The sequence below is a fragment of the Rhyacophila brunnea genome, unplaced genomic scaffold (assembly GCF_057557595.1).
Source record: "Rhyacophila brunnea isolate RB1 unplaced genomic scaffold, BYU_Rbru_1.0 scaffold_11, whole genome shotgun sequence".
NCBI classification, from domain to species: Eukaryota; Metazoa; Arthropoda; class Insecta; order Trichoptera; family Rhyacophilidae; genus Rhyacophila; species Rhyacophila brunnea.
In genome coordinates, this window is record NW_028232763.1 from 19,839,250 (window position 1) to 19,860,644 (window position 21,395).

Below are 21,395 nucleotides of genomic sequence, written 5' to 3' on the forward strand. Positions count from 1 at the left end.
AGCAGTAAAAGTCAAGCAAAAGAACGTAAAATTATAATCTAATCCAAAATATGCTATGTTAATCTATGATAAAAATAAAAATTTGGAAGGAAGAAACAAACTAACTCGAGCTCGCTTTGATTTATTTATATCCTCAGTAATCATGAGAACTTCATTAAATATGTTAGGAGAATTTTTTAATTAAAGAGTTAGCTCTGCACTGTTCTGTAAGACTGTTTTCGCTAATACTTTTTTGCTATCAGCTGGTATCGAAAATATCAAAATAAACGAGCTTTTAGATTCAAATATTAAGAGTTTTCTACTTTTCATTAAAAGTCGATTTTAGCAACAAAGGTTTTGCCTTTTGCATCTTCGTGTATACTCTTACTTGTATACTGTTACTTTTACTCCTGTTTCTGTTTAAATTATAATAAATTATCTATTATTGAGCATACTCACGTGTTCGGGGTGAATTCTCCCATTAATATGTCATCTGTTGGTTTACTTTCAGCGCACCAACCCATCATATAAATGACCCAAGAAGTACATGGCGATGCATAAAATCCAGATTGTGTGATGATAGATTCACCATAATATACGGGAGCCCTCCAATGACTACAGCTGGACAAACCTTTAATAACACAAATACAAAAGGAATGTTTATAAAATGATTTTAATTAAGTCGATATTTTTTTTAACTTAGCCATAAAATTCACGGTGGATCAGAATGTAGCCATGATAAATTCTTTTATCTCTAGTAATTCATTCCGACCATGTCCGATCTTAATAGTAGCATATGGGCCTTCACAGAGTGGAGGTTTGTATTATTGTTTTTTTTTTTACGAAAAATGGATGTCAGCCACTTGCGCAACCTATAAGATCCATACTCCGACTCATACACAAATTAAAAAAACAATATGTGTACTTGCCAAACTAGGATTCGAACCTGGTATATGAAGCATAGAGCAAATGATTTTTTTAATCATTGGCTGTACAATCTGGCGTGGATCTTGATTAAATTACAAAAAGGTTTCTAACGCTTAACCTATTATTCGCTGGGTTAAAAAAACATTGAAAAACTACATGTGAATTTGTCAGACTTGGGATTCGAACTCAAAACCCATAACTTCGTCATTGGGTACATTACCACACGTTATACTGTGGGCGTAAGCATTAGCATTACACACAGGTATTATAGATAACTGAAAAAAAACAAACTATTTCATAAAGCCTTTCCGATTTACAAGAAGCTTTTCTACTTTAGTATCTCTGGCTGGATTTTTTTACTGATTTAATTATTTGTTTAATAATCATTATTAAGAAAACCAAAGTCACAAAAACTATTTTTTATACAATTATGAAGCTTGCTTGCGTGACATTTTATTTACCATCACAGCCAATGATAATTATTTTGATAAAAACGTTTGTTTTTTAGTACATACTATTAAATATAATGGATGCTTTTTAGAATGTCGTATTCCATAAGTGAATTTAAATATATAGTAAGTATTAGGTACCTACATAGATTTAGTTTAGTCCACGTTATAAAATCGCACGCTATGCATTAACCCTTTCAAGCAGGCGAAAACATTGTTTTTTTTTAATCTGTCGATTGAACATCTAGCGATAAAATATTATACTAACGTTATCACCAAAGCCCAATTCGATATACCGACACCTTCTGCGTAAAAGGTCGGAACTGCAAATTATTAGGGAAAAAAATCTTCATGACATCTTAGCTACATTTTAATGATTAAAATCTATAAAATATTATGTAGGTACCTGCCAATAAAACTCTTATTATCAACGAAAGCAAATTTCGCAATGGTTCCTAATTACAAGGTTATCTTTAAATGATTTTTTAAATGTATTTTTCGATGCTATCAATTAATAATTAAAATAATTAATTAAAATGTTAATTATCAGTAAAATTTTATTGAATTGCATGTTTCCTTTTCGGTCACTAGATATCGCTAGTAGCGGTAACCATAAAGTTGTAATAAATAATAAAAACGATGACTATTTCAACGAATGCTAATTAATAATTAAAGTTTATCTTTGATTTTTTTATTAATGTTTTTAGATATAAATCGACTATTTTAAAATATAAATTATAATAATTATAATTTACTACATTGCATGTTCCATATTTTGGAGCCATATGTATTTAGATATCTAGTAAATTTTTATCATATAATTATAATTCATTTATACTAAACATTAATTACCATAAAACACTTTTTTATTACATGGAATTGAGCTTAGAGATGAGTATAATAATACTGAAGCATGAGTTCATATAGATAATAATGTTATATAGTCAATCCACGCTATTAATATTAAATTAAATACATTTTAGGTATGTTGTATGAATTTTCATTTTATCGTAAAACTGATGGTTTTTTATAACATTAAAAATGGATTAGAATTATCAATTTTAATTTACATAATTTTTCAATTCATTTTTTTAATCCACGTCGAAAATGTAAATTATCGATGAATTATAATAGGTAAATTATTTTTTTTGCATTCTGTCGCTAGATATTTTAGCTAGTAACAATGCATGATAAAAATATATTAATATACTCAATTCTTCTGTTATATTTCATTGCGAATAATTTGGAATTTATATGAAAAAAAATATCATGAACATATTATAAATACCTATAGTCTAACGATTGCATAATATCATTCAGTCATTTTTGGTCACAAAGTCATTTTAAATTGAGGTTTGATTTTGTGTCCGCAATTATTATAATCAATTATGGCTTATCGTATAGTAATGAAAAAATATATATTTTTGAAATAAGTGCATTTCCGTTTTAGATAACATGATATATATTTTATATAGCCTGAATTACCTACATACCTACTAATGTTTGTAATAGTCTATTGAATTTAGTATAATTTATTTCATAACGAGGGACTGGAAGAAGTTTAAGCAGGTAGGGAAGCCTTCATCAAGCAGTAGATGATTTTATATAATGTTTTATTTAAATTCAAATCTTGGATTTATTATAACGATCTTTAGAAATTCCAGCAGCAACAATACAATTATTATGGCTAGTGCTTGAACGTGTTAGTAATTATTATACTGTTAAATCAGTCAAGCCATATTATGTAATTGTATAGAAGGTTCATTGTTCACATTAGCTAAGACAAGACTGCAATTTGTAATTTCAATGAGAAAAAGTTGGTGGGAAAATGCTGAGAATGGTAATGATTTCAGAATAAAAATAACTATACTTATTCGAATTTATTTTTTCTCAATTGAATAGTTTAAAATGTTTAAGTAAAATTATAAGTAAGTATTTTGTACATGAATGGATGATTTCCAGTAATGTAAAGTTAATAAATTGAAATGGCGTTTACTTTATTCAAATCCATTATAATTGGTTGAATAAAACGTTTTTGTTCATTTATTTATATAATAATTCTGCAAATTACTCGTATATCGTGAAAATAATAAGTTTTTACTTTGATTAGGTAGTGTCAATTTGTATGTAATTTTATTAAATATCTATGAATGTATACATACGGCGATTAGAGTTTACTCTATGACTGTGGTGATTTTGAAAAATTGTGGGTTTTAAATATTAATATTTTTATTATGTTGAATGCTACGTATTATTATAAAAATTACATTATTAAAATATCATACAAATCTACAGTGAGTTTTTACTTACTATGAATAAATAAGTAATATATAGGCCGAAAAGTAAATAATCACATAAAATTGCATGACATGATGAATCGAAATGATATTACATTACCGACTGCAATAAAAATGTTTTTTTTAATGTGTCAAGATAAATAAATAGGTTGGAACGAAAATAGTCAAAAGTACATAAGTGTACCTACGAGTATACATGTAATTATTTATAATATATATATTTGTTATTACACAGTTGATATAATAAACATTTTTCTTTTATATAAATGTTTTTTCATACTCATATCCTTCTCATTATCGCATCCGGGCTGTGTCATTCCTCCGTTGACGAAAAAATCCACATGTCCAGATGGCTCTAGTTTCCCTTTTTCTAAAGCATTCGTGTGAATCACATCAACAAATCTTGCATCGCGTATGTCCAACTTCCTTGATGCGTCAGCTGTCACAAAGAGTGGCATCGCAGGATCGAGACCTGTGTAAAAATTGTTGAATATATTCAGTACACCTTGCTAATTGGTTTATCAATCTCTTATATATTGTTTCTTTATAAAATTAGAAAATATTTTGTGCATTTTTTAGTGCATGAAGTATGGTTAAGTTGACACACTCTATAAATATTAACATCGATCAGTTGCCATTCCGATTTTCTTACATACGAAATCGCGGCCATTTTTTATGTTTGTGAATACTTGAGTGCAGTTATAGATGGTTTTTAACATATGTTACACGGTTTTTTTTTAAAAACTAAATAGTAATTCCGAAGTATAGTATTATTAGCTGACTGTCTACTCATGATAGAATGTATTTGTATAATATGCTCTTAAAATCGGAAAATTAGTGTCATAGTAGTAGTAAGAAGTTAACCTAATCATTTGATTAGCGGTCCTTTATTGCTTCAATTCCATAAATTCAAGTTCCATGTCTATACAAAAAGGTTTTTAAACATTTTAAGCATACACTTAAAGAGCCTATTGCATATCAAAATTTTTCGCCATATTTTTATATGCTCACCGGTAAAAATGTAGTATTTTCAAGAAAACTGTAGTACATCGAACAGTAAAGTTCTCGCTATAGTTATTGTACACACGGTTAGCAACACTGATACCAGTTTAATATGTTAGTTATAGTATGCGCATTATATACTTAGATAATTATTATAGTAAACTACAGTTTATATGCCAATAAAGGAAAATCATCAAAGGAAATATAGCATATTTTTCTCGATGTGGTCAATATCTACAAGTAACTAATATAAAACGATGTGGTTAGATAATAATCAATTATTTAATTACGTGCATATTCATTTTATAATACAAAACCATACATTACATAATTAACTAATCTATGAAGATTGCATGTATTGTATTGGTAGAGATAATAAGTGTGGTTAAACTATTGGCATGTTATAGGCCAAGGTATTCAAAAGAGTCATAGCACTGGATCAAGGGCTTCTTATTGAAGTAGGCATATGAAAATTAAATCGATTACAGTTTTATGATTAAATACAAAAAGTCTATGAATAGTGTAATTATATTACATAATAGTTGTACATACTACATAGTCTATGTGATTATAACTACAGATATTCTCAAAATGTCTCATCAAATCTAATAAAAAGTATTCGTAATAATTATATAACTTATTTATTTTAAACTGGTGCTAAAACTCTATTATTATAATTTTGAAAGATTTTTGTCAATTCTACGATATTCAGGATATTTATTATGACACATGTTTTGAACTATAGAGTATAAGTCCATCTTGAGAACTATTCTAAGATAACTAATTATAAAAGTTCAAATGAGAATACGTGAAGTCGCAAGTCACGACAAAAAAATGTGCATTTTGTTAAAACTGTCTAATATTAATTGATATTTACATATTTGACTAGAATGATTTGCTAATATAAAAATAAAGTATCTTTTAGTATTAAAACAGTTTTAAGAAAACTATGCTCGGTTATCAGGAATACAGCGGAAAACACATTTTGAAATACCCAATAAACTAGATTATTTGTTAGGTTAACCTAACCAAACCTAACCTAACCTAAACTAACCCAAACTAACAAATAATCCAGTATATCGGGTATTTTCAAAAAGTGTTTTCCGCTGTATTCCTCATAACCGAACAGTACCGTATTAAATAATGTGTATATAATTAAGTCATATAACTTAACTGAACATTATACTTAGGAAAACACAGGGCTCGAAATTGACAGGGCGCACCGGAGCGCCAAATCGGTTTATGAATCAGTTGAGTTAACATTTTGTCTTGTGGAAACCATCTGAGCTAGATACGCCATACATCGAAAATTCCAATACACTTATTGTTTTCAAAAAATACAAACAATTAGATAACTATGTTAATATTTTTGAAAAACTATTGAGTGCACCGGTTCATAAAATTTCCCATTTCGAGCGCTGGGACAACATAGATATTTAACGATGAAATTATGGCATTATGGGTAACGTATTGAATTAAACGCAATTAATTTTATATATATTTTTAATGGAGTTATCTATGAGAAAACTTAATATTTTGATGTCATCAACACTACAACATGGCCTTTAGATGCATTCAATATAAATACATATATACACATATATTGTTAGGTTCAGATATTTATAGAACTGAGTTAAAGATGTTAGTCATTCTAATAAATAAAATTTGTATTACTTTCCTCAAGTCTTCAAGATGAAGATAAACTTATCATTTGATAAAATTTAAATAAAATGTGACGTACTCGCGTGACCTATTTCGGTGAAATAAAATTAGACGCACACTTTATTAAAATATTATGATTTCAGTCAAGATGGGTTTCAAAAAATATTGCGTCGTACAGTAAAAATTGTCAATAATTTGATGAATATGGATAATTTCGCTTATTAAAATCAAAATCTCTGAAACTGACCTTCAAAATGGGGTCAAACAATATTGGTATTTTTTTTATTAATTAATATTTTTAAGATAAGTGTGTTATTATCGTCTACTTTTTATGATAGATAGTGATAAACATTATTTTTCGCAAACGTAAGTACAGTATGACTACAATCAAATGATGGAATTTACTACACATTTTTCTGTTTATTGGTATTGTTTAATTTAAATTATTTCTATATATTCAATACTGACCGTAGGTACTATCTAAGAATATTACATTATTTTTTATAGAAAATACATAATTGTATTAGCATTTACTAGTAAAGTTAAATAACAACACTATTAATATTATTATTATCTCTATTAAATATTTTTAATAATTGTGGAAACCATTTCACAATAATTATTAGTTATGTATATATCGTTAACAGTTTTGTATATATCATATCAATTTGATATAAATGTTCGAAATATAAACAATAACAATAAAAACATTATATTGCAATATACTCAATCTTTGCTTTACAATGCTAATAAATACCGTCCGTTCCGGTGATGTCATCTTGTGTTACCATAATAAGAGATTGACAATATTACACTAGGTAAAAGGAAAAAGCCTATTTCGGCAACATATTATATAAATCTAACGATGTCTCAATATAATCAGTTGCTATTTGTTTTATCTTTAAAATGATCAAGGCGTCAAAACTTAATTATAACCTTTTCTATACATTATTACAGCTTACAAGCTATAAGACTATCTTTATCTCACCATTCTCACCACTTACTTTCATATCTCTTATTCACTATTGGGTATGTCTCCCTTTGTCGCATATACTTTTAGATCTATCTATTTTGTTCGTAATGCGGCGCTCTGTTTGCAATGTGGATTATTATAATTTATGACAAGTAAATGAAATTGTTTCAGAATATATTTATCAATCGAGTAGGTCACCTGAAAAACGTTGTAACCTACAAAAGGGGCCAAGTTGACTTTTCAACTAAAAAACGTTTTATTGTAGCTTCCGGATAGTTTGATCTATAAAAAGTTACTTCAGGATTTTTTTTTCATGGCAAAACTATCGCTAAAAGTTTGACAGTCAGTGGAATAATATTGTAAGATGATGGACCGTGGTGATATTATTATTGTGATGAGTCTCGGTGCATCAAAACTTATAAAGGTAAAAACAGCAAAATATGTATGGAAAAATGGCGGATGTAAAGAACAAGATTCTCAGGAATGCCGGAAATATGGCTTTCCGGCATTCCTGAGAATCTTGTTCTAGCAGAAAAGGCTATAATGTACCAGCTTAATCAGCTAATATTTTGGTAAGTGGAAAAACGTTCTATCTAGCATTGTATGAGAATATTTTTTTTTGAGAATATGAAAGATTTTGGGTATGAGAGGCTCCACGCAAATGAATGTCTGAAAAAAGAAAAATAATCTGATTTCGATGTGTCAGTATATATTATATATATGAAATATCGAGAGTTGCTTACTGTGGGATGACTGATGGCTAACTATACAGTGGAATAACGTTGTAACACAAACAGCGATGACGCTGAATTAGACATGGTAAAACGTTGCAACCAACGTCAGTTACAACGTTTCCCCACGAATTTTAAGTTATTTTTGTTTATTTTTCAGTGTTGAAATGCAATTTAGGTATTATTTTTTTAGTTTGAGGTCCAAGATAGTCGAGCAAATTTTTGTAATATTCTGTATAATTAATTCTATACTAATAAATTACTGCAAAAATAAGAAAAATGTTGTTTTCATAAAAGTCATATTTTGTTGCTTACTACCTTTTCCAGGTGAAAACTCAATTATATATTATATTTACTGTATAATGCTATCGATTTTGAAAATATTAACATTTTAATTAGATATAATATTGTTGATTCTGGGAATAGCCGAAATATTAAGATGACGAAGTACATTTTAACTGAAATATTTGCAGTTTATTGGGGTGGATAATCTAAGGTGACATTATAGTACCTGACGATAGTGTTACACCATCGCGTTTTTTAATCAAGAAATATTATTGAAGAAAATAAAAAATCGTTATTATTTAAATGTAATATGAGTACACTAACACAGGGTTTCCCAAACTATATTCCGCGGAACACCAGTGTTCCGCCGAACCTGAATAAGTGTTCCACGACCATTTGGAAAGGTTTTATTCACTGCAACATATTTAAAGATCTTCTAATAAGTAGAAGTAAAATAATTAAAACTAAAATAATTAAAGGATCTACTTCATATTGAAAGGCGAGTGATGATCAATCTTTACTGATGTTTATCACGTAAGTATCTAGATAGGTCATGGCATCACAAACATGCACTAATAGTAAAAAATGTCGCCTGCGGCGCTGTTTCACTTCACGTTCCAACATTTACTAATAAGTGGTTTTGCCATATTTACAATTTTTGATTATTGCCGATATTTGGCATGTCCATAATTGTGCATATCAACATAAAAGTGGGTGAATTAAAAATACAAAAAATCGCTAAAAATACCCTTAATTTTATATAAGTTTAAATAAACACCATTTTATATAAGTAAGTAGGGGCCCCGTTTCGGGATGTGGGGTCCATGATCTAGGTACAGGCGGAGGACATTCTCACACCGTGAGCATGAAAAGGATGGGGCATATTGTTTTTAACTGACCAGCTAACAAGTCTTTTCAGTTTAACGACAGTTGCCAAAATGGCCAGAAAGGTTAGCTGCACTAATAAATAACCTACAGAATAAACTAAGTGTACCGTTAAAATTTCCGGGTTTGCGAAGTGTTCCATTGCAGAAAAGTTTGGGAAACCCTGCACTAACACTCCTTTTTATTTTAAGAAGATTTATATGGTTCATATATTTTCTATAGATACCTGTAATTCTTTCCAGTTTTCCAGATTTAATATAGTTAGAGATCATCCCAGAAATTTGTGCTCCGAGACTAAATCCAACGACATGTATGGTCTCAAGTGGAATCCGTTGAGTTTGCACCAGCGCATCCAGTAGTTGTGCGGCACATTTTGCTATAACGGGTGCGTTATACACAGCCGCCACGTAGCATGGCTCGCGAGCCAGAGGGTTGTAGTCGATGGATATCACGTTGTATTCACCTTTTAGGAAGTAAGCTGAAAATATTGATATACAGGATAAACCATTCCATACAATAGCTGTACATAAATGTGGGTACTTTTTCCCGAAAAGTTTAAAGATATAAGTATGACAAAATTCTGTAAACCAAGCCATGTCTACAATATTATGACATCGTTAATACTGAAAATATTTATAAAAATGACATCCATATTTTATCGACCGTATACGATCAGTTAAAAATATATTACTATTAACCTGTTTTTATTATATTCATAATAATAACTTTTTACATGTTTTGAAGGCTAATAATCTAATTTTCATCAAGTTTATTCACATTTAATATTACCAATTAATTTTATTTAGCAGCACTCTCAGTAAATTAGTTTATGGTCTCTGGTGTCATTCACCAGCGATCTAAATCAGTAATCGTTCAAAGGCATTTTGTTTCTGTCAAATTGTAAAGTGTGATGCAGAACTATACTTAGGCGCGTAAGTCATTAAGGGCGCAGACACACGGCATTGCAATCGACGTGTGTAGACGTGCATCGGTAGTCTAAGATACGCATAATTTTGATGAACTAAGTTCAGTTAGAAATATATATATATTATTCTTATTAGAACGCCTAAGTGAAATAGAGAAAGAAGATGTGACGTGTTTTTCTTAACGTCCACAACTCAAATAAATTGGAATTTATATTTAAACTCCATCAAATACTCTTTTTTAGCAATATCAATTTACAATAAATTAGTTAAGTCATAGAAAGTGCATGAAAACTGGTTAAGAAACAAGGAAATTACACTAATCTCAATCTATTATATTATATGATCTCATATGATTAATACTGGTGGTTAAATATTAAACTATTCAAATAGTCGTTAGTAAAGTTTATTCCTCCCATTACTCGATCAATATTACTGAAAATATTTTATGGTACTGACAGTAATACTGATCGTGTACATATAGCTTAAAAGTCATGTTTATATGTAATTTAGGTAAAGTTAACTTTAACGATAATGCTTGATGAAAACTTATCTCACTTACTAAAATAAAATCAAATAGTAACTTATAATATTTAGCCATAAGTGTCTACATTGGACATTCTGGGGAACTAACTAAAAAACTTACATTTCTAAGCATGATATTTTTATATTATAATATAATATATTATAGTAATTTGTGAATATTAATAAATTATTTATTTTTGTTATGTAGTATTAAACTAATACAAAATAGCAATACATGGCATTTACTTTTCATGGTCCATATAATAAGTACTTATATATAAGAGTGTTATCTATACAAGAGTGAATCTAAAATTTCTATTTTCTTACACATAATAAAATTAATAATGCCTTATAATGAATAATACATAATATTTAAGAAAGTGCCATTCTTTGAGAATATGAATATAAGTTCCAGTAACAACGTATTAGACTATTACTTAAGGAAATTTTGAACTGGGTACTTTTTGAAGTTACATCTATCATCTATCGCATACCAGGCAAATCTTTTACTAATTAAGCTATCGACTCAAAACATTTTGGATTCTAATATTTTATCGTGATTAAATAAACTATGCATGCATAAGTAATTTAAAAAAAAATCAGACACGTAGTTATTAGGAATCACATTCTTAAAATACTTGCCTGGGTATATTACACGTTTAACAATTCGCTCGGCATACGAAAAATGTTTTTCGAATCCCACTCAGTGAAAAAAAAATTCAAGGATTTTTCTAATAGGTATGTTCCTGGAGCTTTTCTAAGTCCTATGTTTAAATGGTTTTTGTGTGTCTACAGATACTGTAAAAAGAGCAATAATTATTACATTTAACTCGATTTGTATCAGATAAACATTCTTAATAAAATATTGTGGGTTATGTATATTTTTTTAATATTTCTCATTTCGTGTATTAAATAAGTGTACCTACTCTGCGAGTCAAAATAATACAAATAGTAAAGTTAGGAACTTCCATTACTGTATTGAAGAGAATGCTTAGTTTACCAGGGGCATCTAGCAGTAGTAAATAAAACATACCGCTTAATAAATTTTATTGATAATTCACATGTATGGAATTTTATTTTATCAATATATTGTCACTTTATACAGAAACTAGATTTCATATAAACAATAAAAAAAACATTTTAAGTTAAGCACTTTCTTTAAAACTTTGGATTATTCAAAAATCTCTTCAATACTAATTTAACTAACTACATCAAAATATATATTAATAAGATGAGCAAACGCACATTATATACTAAAAGGTTTTTCAATTGTAGGTTTATCTTTGACTTAAAAAAATATTTATTTTTCTTTACAATGTTTTCAAATAATACGTATTGCTTAATTGTTATACTAAATAAAATAAATTTGTCAATAATTTTAATTAAATTAGCAGCTTATTATTTTCCCGTTAGGTGCCTCTAGTAGGCAGAGCTTTTGCCTAATTGATTAATAATACGTAATAATAATTATATGAATGTATATTCTATAATTGTTTTTTAATTGTTTAGTGTTTTAAGTAGGTACGTTTTGATTAATTTAAACATTAAAAATGTAATTAATAATAAAAATGTATTAAATTGTATGGTATTCTGGCGCTAGATTCCCCTAGTAAGCTGAGAATTTACCTGAAGAATGATTAGAAAATTGATGGAATACAGTTAGATGTAATATTGTTTTATTTCAAAAATAAATAATTACCTGGTCTTATTTCTGGGTTAGGGGCGTAGTCTCTATGTCCAGTGTATCCATGAAGAAGCAAGATTGTAGGCACGCCACTTGCAAAATTTGCCTCCTCTATTGTACTTTTGTCTGCCACAGTTAATTCTACAGGATTATTTTGAGTATGTCTTACGTGAGAAAAAAATAAAATAATATTAGAGAACGTATAAAATTTATTACGGAACGTAACGTAATTTTTTTATTACAAATCGTAGAAATATTTAGATTTTTTTAGAATGGAATCTTTCCTGATATGCGTGGTTTTGATATAACATGCGTCAAGGGTTGTCACACAAATATTTTGATATTATATTATGTTATTTTGTTTAAATATAAACATAATTTTAAATTTACCTTTGCAATAAATATAAATTTTAAATTAATAATTACGCAGTATTAAAAGGTGGTGGTAATTCATAATAATTTATAAATTGGATATCTCCCACACAAAGATATTGTTTCTACTTCAAATGGGTTTAAGTTTTGTACTACTCCATTTAAGTCGTTTTTTGCGACCCGGGTTTCGCCTTTCGGCATCTTCAGGCGCCGTGTACACTCACCAAAGGCAAACACACCCTGTCAACGAACACTCTTAACTCTTAATGACTTAAAATGACTTAAATGGAATAGTACAAAATTTAAATCCATTAGAATTTATATTCAAATCCCATCAAGCAACTTCAGTCGATAGTATTAATATTGTTTCTACGTTAACCTGTCGTAGAAATAATATTTTAGTAAATAAATAATATTATAAATTTCACTAACCTTGTGTAAAGCCAAAATGTGACATTTGAATTTGGGCATTGACTTGTGACGTAAACACAATTTTCTGGGATCAGTGAGTAGTATCCTCGGAATGAGCATAAAAACGCTGGAAAAATAAAACACAAACAAGATTTATAACTAAAAGTATTATCAAATTTTAGTACCACAACAATTAATTATTAATGGCGATTATGCATAATTTTAAGTGTGGTTGAGGAAAAAGCTACACGGTCGGATATGGACGCGTCGAGATGGGCGACGCCGTTTAGAATAAACATATTTTTATTTATCAATCAACTGAATATGAGCATTTTCAAAAACATTTTCTACTGGGTACAATATTTCACAGTTGTCGATCAAACAACACTATCAAATAAACCTAATCAATAATTGAACACAATTATTGGTAAAGTGTATTTTGTCCAATTTGAATATGTTTGTGTAGTGTGGCATTATGTTTTCTTATTATATTAAATGGTAAAATAAATTATAATAAAATCACTAAACTAACATACATACTTATTAAATATATAACACTCAGTTAGAATTTTATAAGATTGAACTCATATTTGGTAATGGTTTTTATCCTTGTACAATTCCATTTCAGGCGAATCCTCTACCTAGCAGAGGAACCTAGCGGAAAAATACGATGCTTGCAATTTGAGACAATTGTGTGATAATTTACAATCTAAATAAGATTTGATATAAATAAAAAGGATTTCAAGTTACAAATTTTTAAGTTTTTATAAAAATTAATGTTTTCTAAAATAAATATACAATATATTAACACTATGAATAGTTAGAATTTAGTTATAATTAGTCAAAAAATCTCTTCAATACAATATATAAAACTTAATGAAATAAATTTTAATAATAAATATGATCATAAAATAATGTAATAAGAAGGATGGGATCTTTTAACAAATACACACTTTTTTGAATTGTAAGTTTATCTTTGACTTAAAATAAAGAATAATTTTCTTTTTAATGTTTCCAGATACATAAGTTTAAATTGTAAATGTCTCAAATTGCAAGCTTCATATTTTTTCGCTAGGTGCCTCTGGTAGGTAGAGGATTAGCCTTACGCTCATGAGAAAACAATACCTCGTATGCCACAAAACAAGAGATGAAGAAAACTCTCTATAGCCACTATTAATGCATAAAAATTCTTCGTTTTTTTCTATTTCACTATTAAGATTAATAGTAGAATACAAAAAATACGTTATAAATTTGATGGAATCATAGAGATTATCAAGATTTTTTTGATTTCAAGTACAAAAAGTGTTATGTTTCGTTTTCTCATGAGCCCTTAGCTATTTTTTCCACCTGATTTTCGCCTTTCAGAATCTTCAGTCATGACTATGTACATGAATGCTCATCAATAGTGATATCCCTATGTAGACTGTTGACCTTAAGTAGACATAATATAATGTAATGCAGTGTCATCTTTCATTTTTATAGTTTCTAATTATTATCTGCAAATTCGTTTTGTAATTACTTACGTATGGTATTATTTTTAATCTTAGAAAAAAAAATCATTTATTGAATAAAAAAACAGTTTATTAAATAATTATTGGTAAGTGTAAGTACCTACATTATAATATATTGTTTCATATTATATATAATATAATGGGAATAATCAAAACGCTGATAAATTTTATTGTTAGTATTAATGTGTACGTAATAACAACTTACTGAAATAAAATATAGTAATAATATAATACAATGTTATTTATTTTATTTTCATTCAGTGGATGGGTATTTATCGATCCAGAACATTTTATACTGTTATACTATAAAATTTGGTTTTCATTTTCCGCTCTATGATTTTATTAGTGAGATTATCAATAAAACTATAAATTGCAATATTTATGACAATTTTACTAGGCACCTAAATATTATTTTTTCTCATACAAAAAAATATATGAAATTGAATAAAATGGATGAAAAATTAAAAAAATTAATATGGTGTATATATTGTAGGTGCGTTGCAATCTTGGCAGCCTTGATACCTTGCAAAAATAGCCCAAGAAAAAGTGGTTCCAGTCAAAACAGCTTCAATAATAAAAGTACCTATCCATATATATACCATCATCATCTCAGTCACCCTTGGTTCACTGCTTTACATCACTCTTCACAGTATTAAGTCTTTTACTGTTACAAATTGTTGGATTATCTCGTCAAGGCATTAGATTCTTGGTCGGACGTATTTTAACATTTATTTTGGCTGATGATTATGAAATTTTCCCAGCATTTAGACTTGGAGCGATGTGTCTTTTATCACCTTTAATTATTTTTCCTTTCTCATTTATTTATTTTTATGATCTTTGTGCGTTATGCTCAATATGCTTCTATCCATAACGAATTGTGTTACTACTTAACGATTGAAGAATGTTATCTATGTATCTGATTAAAGCATAGTTTAAAAAAATCATACATGGCAATCAGTGGCGTGCTGTCCATATATGCTGTGGATGTGGCGCATACCTTAAGTATTCCAAGATATTCATTTGATAATAACCACAAAACCAATAAATAAATACAATTACATACTAAATTCCCGGTACTGCTCCCTTTGAGGGTAAATGTACTGTGATTTGCGACTTTTTGTTTGATAGAATTTTTTTATGCGGTAAAAACGGTTCCCTATTATTTTATTATAGTGTTGTTAACGTATAATTTCAGCGACAGGGCTAATAAATTAATTTGGTTTGAAATTCAGTTTTCGGTTACTCAATAGAAATAATGTATTTCAAAATTCCATAGGTATGTCAAAATACTATTTGCAATTTCAACATATAAGCATGTACCGTTTTAAAAAAAAAACAGTAAGGTACATGTTCAAACACGTGCGTTAACATGATCTTACTCCCTAATTTATTTATCGTTTGCCAATTTATAGCTACAGCCGTATGTTGTAGCTTATCCACTGGGAAATGCCAATAGAAATGGCTTATTTCAAAAAAATACTACCTTATTCTTAGGTCAATAATTATTATAAAGCAAAAATTTTTCGTAGAATGTTTATCATATTTGAAAGGTCAAAGACATATCTTATAATCAATATCTTTAAAATGATCTTTAAATGTGTAAATCTTTCCCATTTCTTGAATAATAAAATGCCTAATTCTTGTCAAATTTGGGATCACAGAGATTATCAATATATTTTTTTATTGTAAATATTTCACTATAATAATGTCAACATAAATTTTACTAATGGTTTTATAAATGCTTTAAAAAATTAATAAATATAAAAAAAAAATTAACACCACTTCACATGGACGTACTGAAATATGACTATATTCTAAAACATTGGAGCGAGAGGTTTAAAAGAATACTATTTTATGTAATAAAAAATACTTTATGCCGTCATCAAATGTTTAAAATAAATATAAAGGATAATAAGGCTTCAAAATTATATAAATAGATTATCTACAACGTTTAAGAAATGTCCAGGATCATGCTTTGAAAATAGCATAAAAGCTCCATTTTGACGTACGCTGAGCATGTCCCCCCTTAACAGTAGCAAGAGAGGTGCTGTTAAAATATAGCATTTATTGCAACAATTACAAACATCTTATTGTAATTGTTACAAAATTTGATAATATTTATCACTTTATCACTATAGCGGTCGATAAGTATAGAATAGGCCCACTGATATAACAGTCAGTAAAAATATCGATTAATTGGCAAAAGATGATGATTTTTTTTATTTATAGTAATAGTGGAAAATACAATGTTATTTTAAACGTTTATTATAATATACGAAAAACTAAGTAGGCATCCAATACAATGTGGTTCGGAATTTTCATAAATTATCATAAACCGAGCAGTAAACTTAATTAATTATGTGTGTACAACTCATAAACGCCATATTTTAATGTTATCTAAATTGTAGGTACTTACATCCTGTTGAACTATAATAAACTACTTTTGTATACTATTTATGTACTTAAACGCACTAGCCAATTATTTTTGTGTATGAGAAAAAGATTCTATTAGAACGAAAAAAACTAAACAAATCACAAGATTGATTCAACAATCTCACGTGTAGGCAATGGTAACCTCAATTGATTTATGCACAATTAATTACGTTGACTTTTATTAAAGTAATGCATGTTTAATAATTATTTATAAACAAAAACCGTTTACAGAGTTATAATAGTTATGAATAATTTAAAATGTGACGAATACCTCAGTCACCTCTGTTTGTCTGAGCGAACGACCCAGATGATCTTCAGAACAGGATGAAAGCCGTAAAGTAATTTTAAAGATAAACGTCTCCGTGACAAGAGTAACGATTAACTATTTTGCTGAACAAAAAGCGATTCTCACTAATATCACTTAAATCGAGCGACTATTTTTCTTTGACAACTAATGTCAATTGACGTGAGACGTATGGCGAGATTTCTCGCAGAATCAAACAGGTATATATTGGATTTGGGCACCTGAATAGTAGGTATATTTAAAAGTGAACTCCCATTGTGTCTTAAATGTGTTAAACTAATGTGTGCTACCAGTGCTCACGTATGAATATAAAACATGGACCCTTGATGTAAGAGATATATAAATATTTACAAGATAAAAATAATTTTTTATATACAACGTTTTTAAATTTTCTGTTGAGTCATATAAACTTGACTTGACTAACTTAAACGATGAAAATATTTTTTACTTGATAAAAATAATACTGAAATGTCATTTTGACATTTCATATTGATTTCTATAGTAACGCAAATATATATTAATAATTTAGTTGCTAGGACCCCAGACCCCTAGCAACCAATAATAGTGGATTGGATTACGGATTTCTTCCGAAATAACTTTTCATACTAAACAGAATTAACTGAAAATGAATTCAGTTCTACTTAAAGATGGCTAAAAGTATTAAAAGAATGCATTGTCACCGTGTTCTGATATATTCTAAAAGTTTCAAATGTCTAGCTAGTCGGAAAGTTAGTTAAAAATCGATTGCAAGATTTGTACTGGATAAACAACCACCGGACAAATAAGAATACGACCTAATAAAAACGTTGTAAAATTACGAGTAGCGCAACGTGGCATGGAAATGTAGGTGTTGGATAGAATGTGGAAAAACTACAAAATAAACCAATATTTTTTGTGGGCAGACAGGAGTGCTCGATATCATAGAGATCGATAAGCAGATTAAATGGCAATGGGATGGACATGCCGCTCAACGATTGGACAACAGTTGGAAAAATTAACTAAAACGTATCATCTCAACTCGTAAATTTTGGTGGATGTACGAAGCAGTGAAAAACTAGGAACTGAGAGATCGAAGGAGCTAGGGAAAGCCTTCTTCCAGCAGTAGATTAAACTCGGTTGATGATGAATTAAAAGGTATCTATTGTATTCGTGGTTTTAAAAATATTTTAAGTGAAAAAAAAAATTGGTATAGTGACCAAACTGAAGCGCGATTCGATATAAATAAAAATGGTTTCTTTTATTTTGTTAACTGTCAATTCATGGTGGATAATTTATGTACCTATTGTTATATTATTTCTGTCGCTTTGGATTTTGTTTGACAAATATTGTTTTAAAAAAATGTATTCAGTTGAAAATGTCCCTCTGAGGCAGACGAAACCGGTCCTAATCTATTGATTAAAAGTGGAATAAGTACTACAAAAAAACTGCGTTTTATTAAATAAAAACAACAATAAAAATGGTATCAAGTTAAATAAATTTGAATTATTTAAAAAACGTGTTTTTTAAATTAAATAAAAAATAAGTATATCAAACTGTGAATTAGGTATTAAAAAAAACGTTCAAGAGACATAATGATCAATGATCACACATTTTATTTAAGTTTATATTTTAATTTAAAATTATGTAATATTGTATTGATTATACATTATCAGCAAAATGTGTTGAATTACATATTTAGTAGGTACTTCATCGATATATGCCTCCAGTGACCTTCAAGGTATATTTTTATATATTATTTTGAGGATTCAGTATTTTTATCTTTTCTAAGCTACCGATCGACTATTTCCATTAGAATCATTTGTAGAGGCTTTTTTGTACATAATATATAAGAAGTTTTATAATTATGTATGCATTATGCATATTATCATAATTTTATCCCACATATTTGTTTTTGTCGAAAGCAAGTTGTTTTCAAATACATATAATTAATTACGATTCGTTTAGTAGCACCAATTATTGCATATATAGATTGTAATGACTAGGTTTAGTCGCCAGCGATGGCCGAGTGGTAATGTATTAATTTGCTAATCGTGTTCAAATCCTGGTTATGGCAAAATTCACATATTGTTATTCAATGTATTTTTGATTCCAGAGCATGGACCTTATAGGTTGAACAAGTAGCTAACATTCATTTCTCGTAAAAAACGATGTTACGAAATCTCTTTATGAGGCGGCAAAGATCCACATCGGATTGTAAAGTCAATTAATAAATGGACAGGTATGAGATCATTTTTGGTAATCATTGTGTGTATTTTTATGTTTACTTGTATTTAAATTTATTGTATATTACAGTTTATTGATAAATAATATAATATATTATGTAGGTACTTAGTATATTCCTATCATGAATCCGTAAAAATATAATTTAAAGTGTGGCCACAATATACCTACAATAAAATATTTTTTTTAATGCTTTTTATTAAATATCATTGTGTTTGATATTGACAACTGTTTCAGGCTATAAACTAATAATATATGTGTTTGTATCACCGTCTCCCGAAGAGGTTTAATAAAAGCTATTTTTCAATAAATCGTGGCTAATCATTCGACAAACTTATTACGTTAATATTCTGGATTCCATACACGTATTGAAAAAATAAACATGTGAATTTATCAGACGTGGGATTTGAACCTGGAACTAATGCTTTAGAAGAGGTTACTCTGCCATTCGGCCATAGCAGAGTAACGTAGGTAGGTACCTACCGTTTATTGAAAATTATTTAAAAATATATGTTATTATTTATTACAATATAAGTTTTGAAAATGAACGGTGAAGAATTTTAAAATAAAATATTTATGAAGCATGTAATAATGAGAGTTTATAAAACATCTGTATTTCAATAATAAAACAGACTTTTATTGAATATTTAAATGAAGTAAAAATACAATATTATGATTATTTGTTACAATATAAGCTTTGAAAATCAAATGTAAATCATTTTCAAGTCAAATATTTATCAAGTTAGTAACTATTATTTAATTAATGTTTTTTTTATTGAGTGAAGTTTAGTGGGTGCACATGTATTAGAAAAAGTGGTTAAAAATATATATTGTTCTCTGACTCTTAGTAAACGATTGACCGCTGATTTCGATCTAAATACAGTTAAAAAAACGTACCTGAAAGGGTAATTAAGATGCGCATTTCAAGAGATTAGTTCCGGTTTTCTCAATATTTGATTATTCCTAATACCGGTGACACATTACTTGCTAATAGTTTCACAATTAGTTTACACTCTACCATTGTCTGCAGTGAACTGTAGGAAATGTTTACTTCCGAAATTTTCAATGTAGGTAACTGCTTCCATAATATTAATTTATCGTGTATGTGTGTGTCACAGCTAAGTATGTTATACACGGACCCACAGGCTTGTTAAATTCAATTCATTCCAAATAGGTAGGTATCGTTCGTATTAACCGTATCAAAAATGATAGAATAAATAATTGATACTCGGGCGATATGAAGTGAGTTACGCGTAAGTGCATTGAGGTGACCAATTGGAATTTGTGAAAGTCATACTAAATTCGCTTGAAGTTATCATCGAAAGTACCTACAAAAATTTAAAATTATCTAATATTAATTACTCAGGTACACGGTGTATTGCTAATTATTATTATAATAACCAAACTTCCAGTTAGACAGTGTAGGACTCGTCGCTACATTTGGCATGTAAATTAACCTGTTTTAAATAAAATAAAACAAAACAAATTGTACTTAATCAAGGTAATTAAAAATCAGGATGAGGCCCAACTAAGTGAATGAAATCAGTTGATTAAATAAAAACAATATTGGCTTTTCTTTTAGTAATAATTAACACTTATGTAAACTTAACCGTGTGGCAGTTATAGTGATTTTAGACATACTATACTCTGTGAACGCCTTAAAATTCGACTATATTAATTTATTGCATACAAAATAAAGCAGAGACGTACAATAAAATTTGAGATGTAATCTGTTATAAGGAATATTGTAGATTGTTAATATACATAGGTACCTATCTCGTTTTCACATCATAAGTATTAGTATTAAAAAATAAATGAGTAC

The 21,395-nt window shown here is 28.5% G+C and overlaps 1 protein-coding gene across 1 annotated transcript; it reads right to left on the minus strand.

Moving 5' to 3' along the window:
• Positions 1 to 434: 434 nt before the first annotated feature.
• Positions 435 to 17,000, minus strand: LOC147078465 (inactive pancreatic lipase-related protein 1-like). Its single transcript, XM_085960476.1, has 6 exons — positions 16,985 to 17,000; positions 13,127 to 13,232; positions 12,338 to 12,486; positions 9,417 to 9,668; positions 3,933 to 4,124; positions 435 to 610 (listed from the first exon to the last, which is right to left on the minus strand). The coding sequence occupies exons 1-6, from the start codon at positions 16,998 to 17,000 to the stop codon at positions 435 to 437; spliced, it is 891 nt and encodes a 296-aa protein (XP_085816602.1).
• Between the last annotated feature and the right edge of the window lie 4,395 nt (positions 17,001 to 21,395).

Excerpts from the sequence above, each read along its gene's own strand:
- LOC147078465 (XM_085960476.1), bottom strand. Across the intron at positions 12,487-13,126 it reads ACATTTTGGCTTTACACAAG|ACATACTCAAAATAATCCTG; the intron begins GTTAGTGAAATT and ends TTCTCACGTAAG. Across the intron at positions 611-3,932 it reads CGATAATGAGAAGGATATGA|GTTTGTCCAGCTGTAGTCAT; the intron begins GTATGAAAAAAC and ends GTGTTATTAAAG.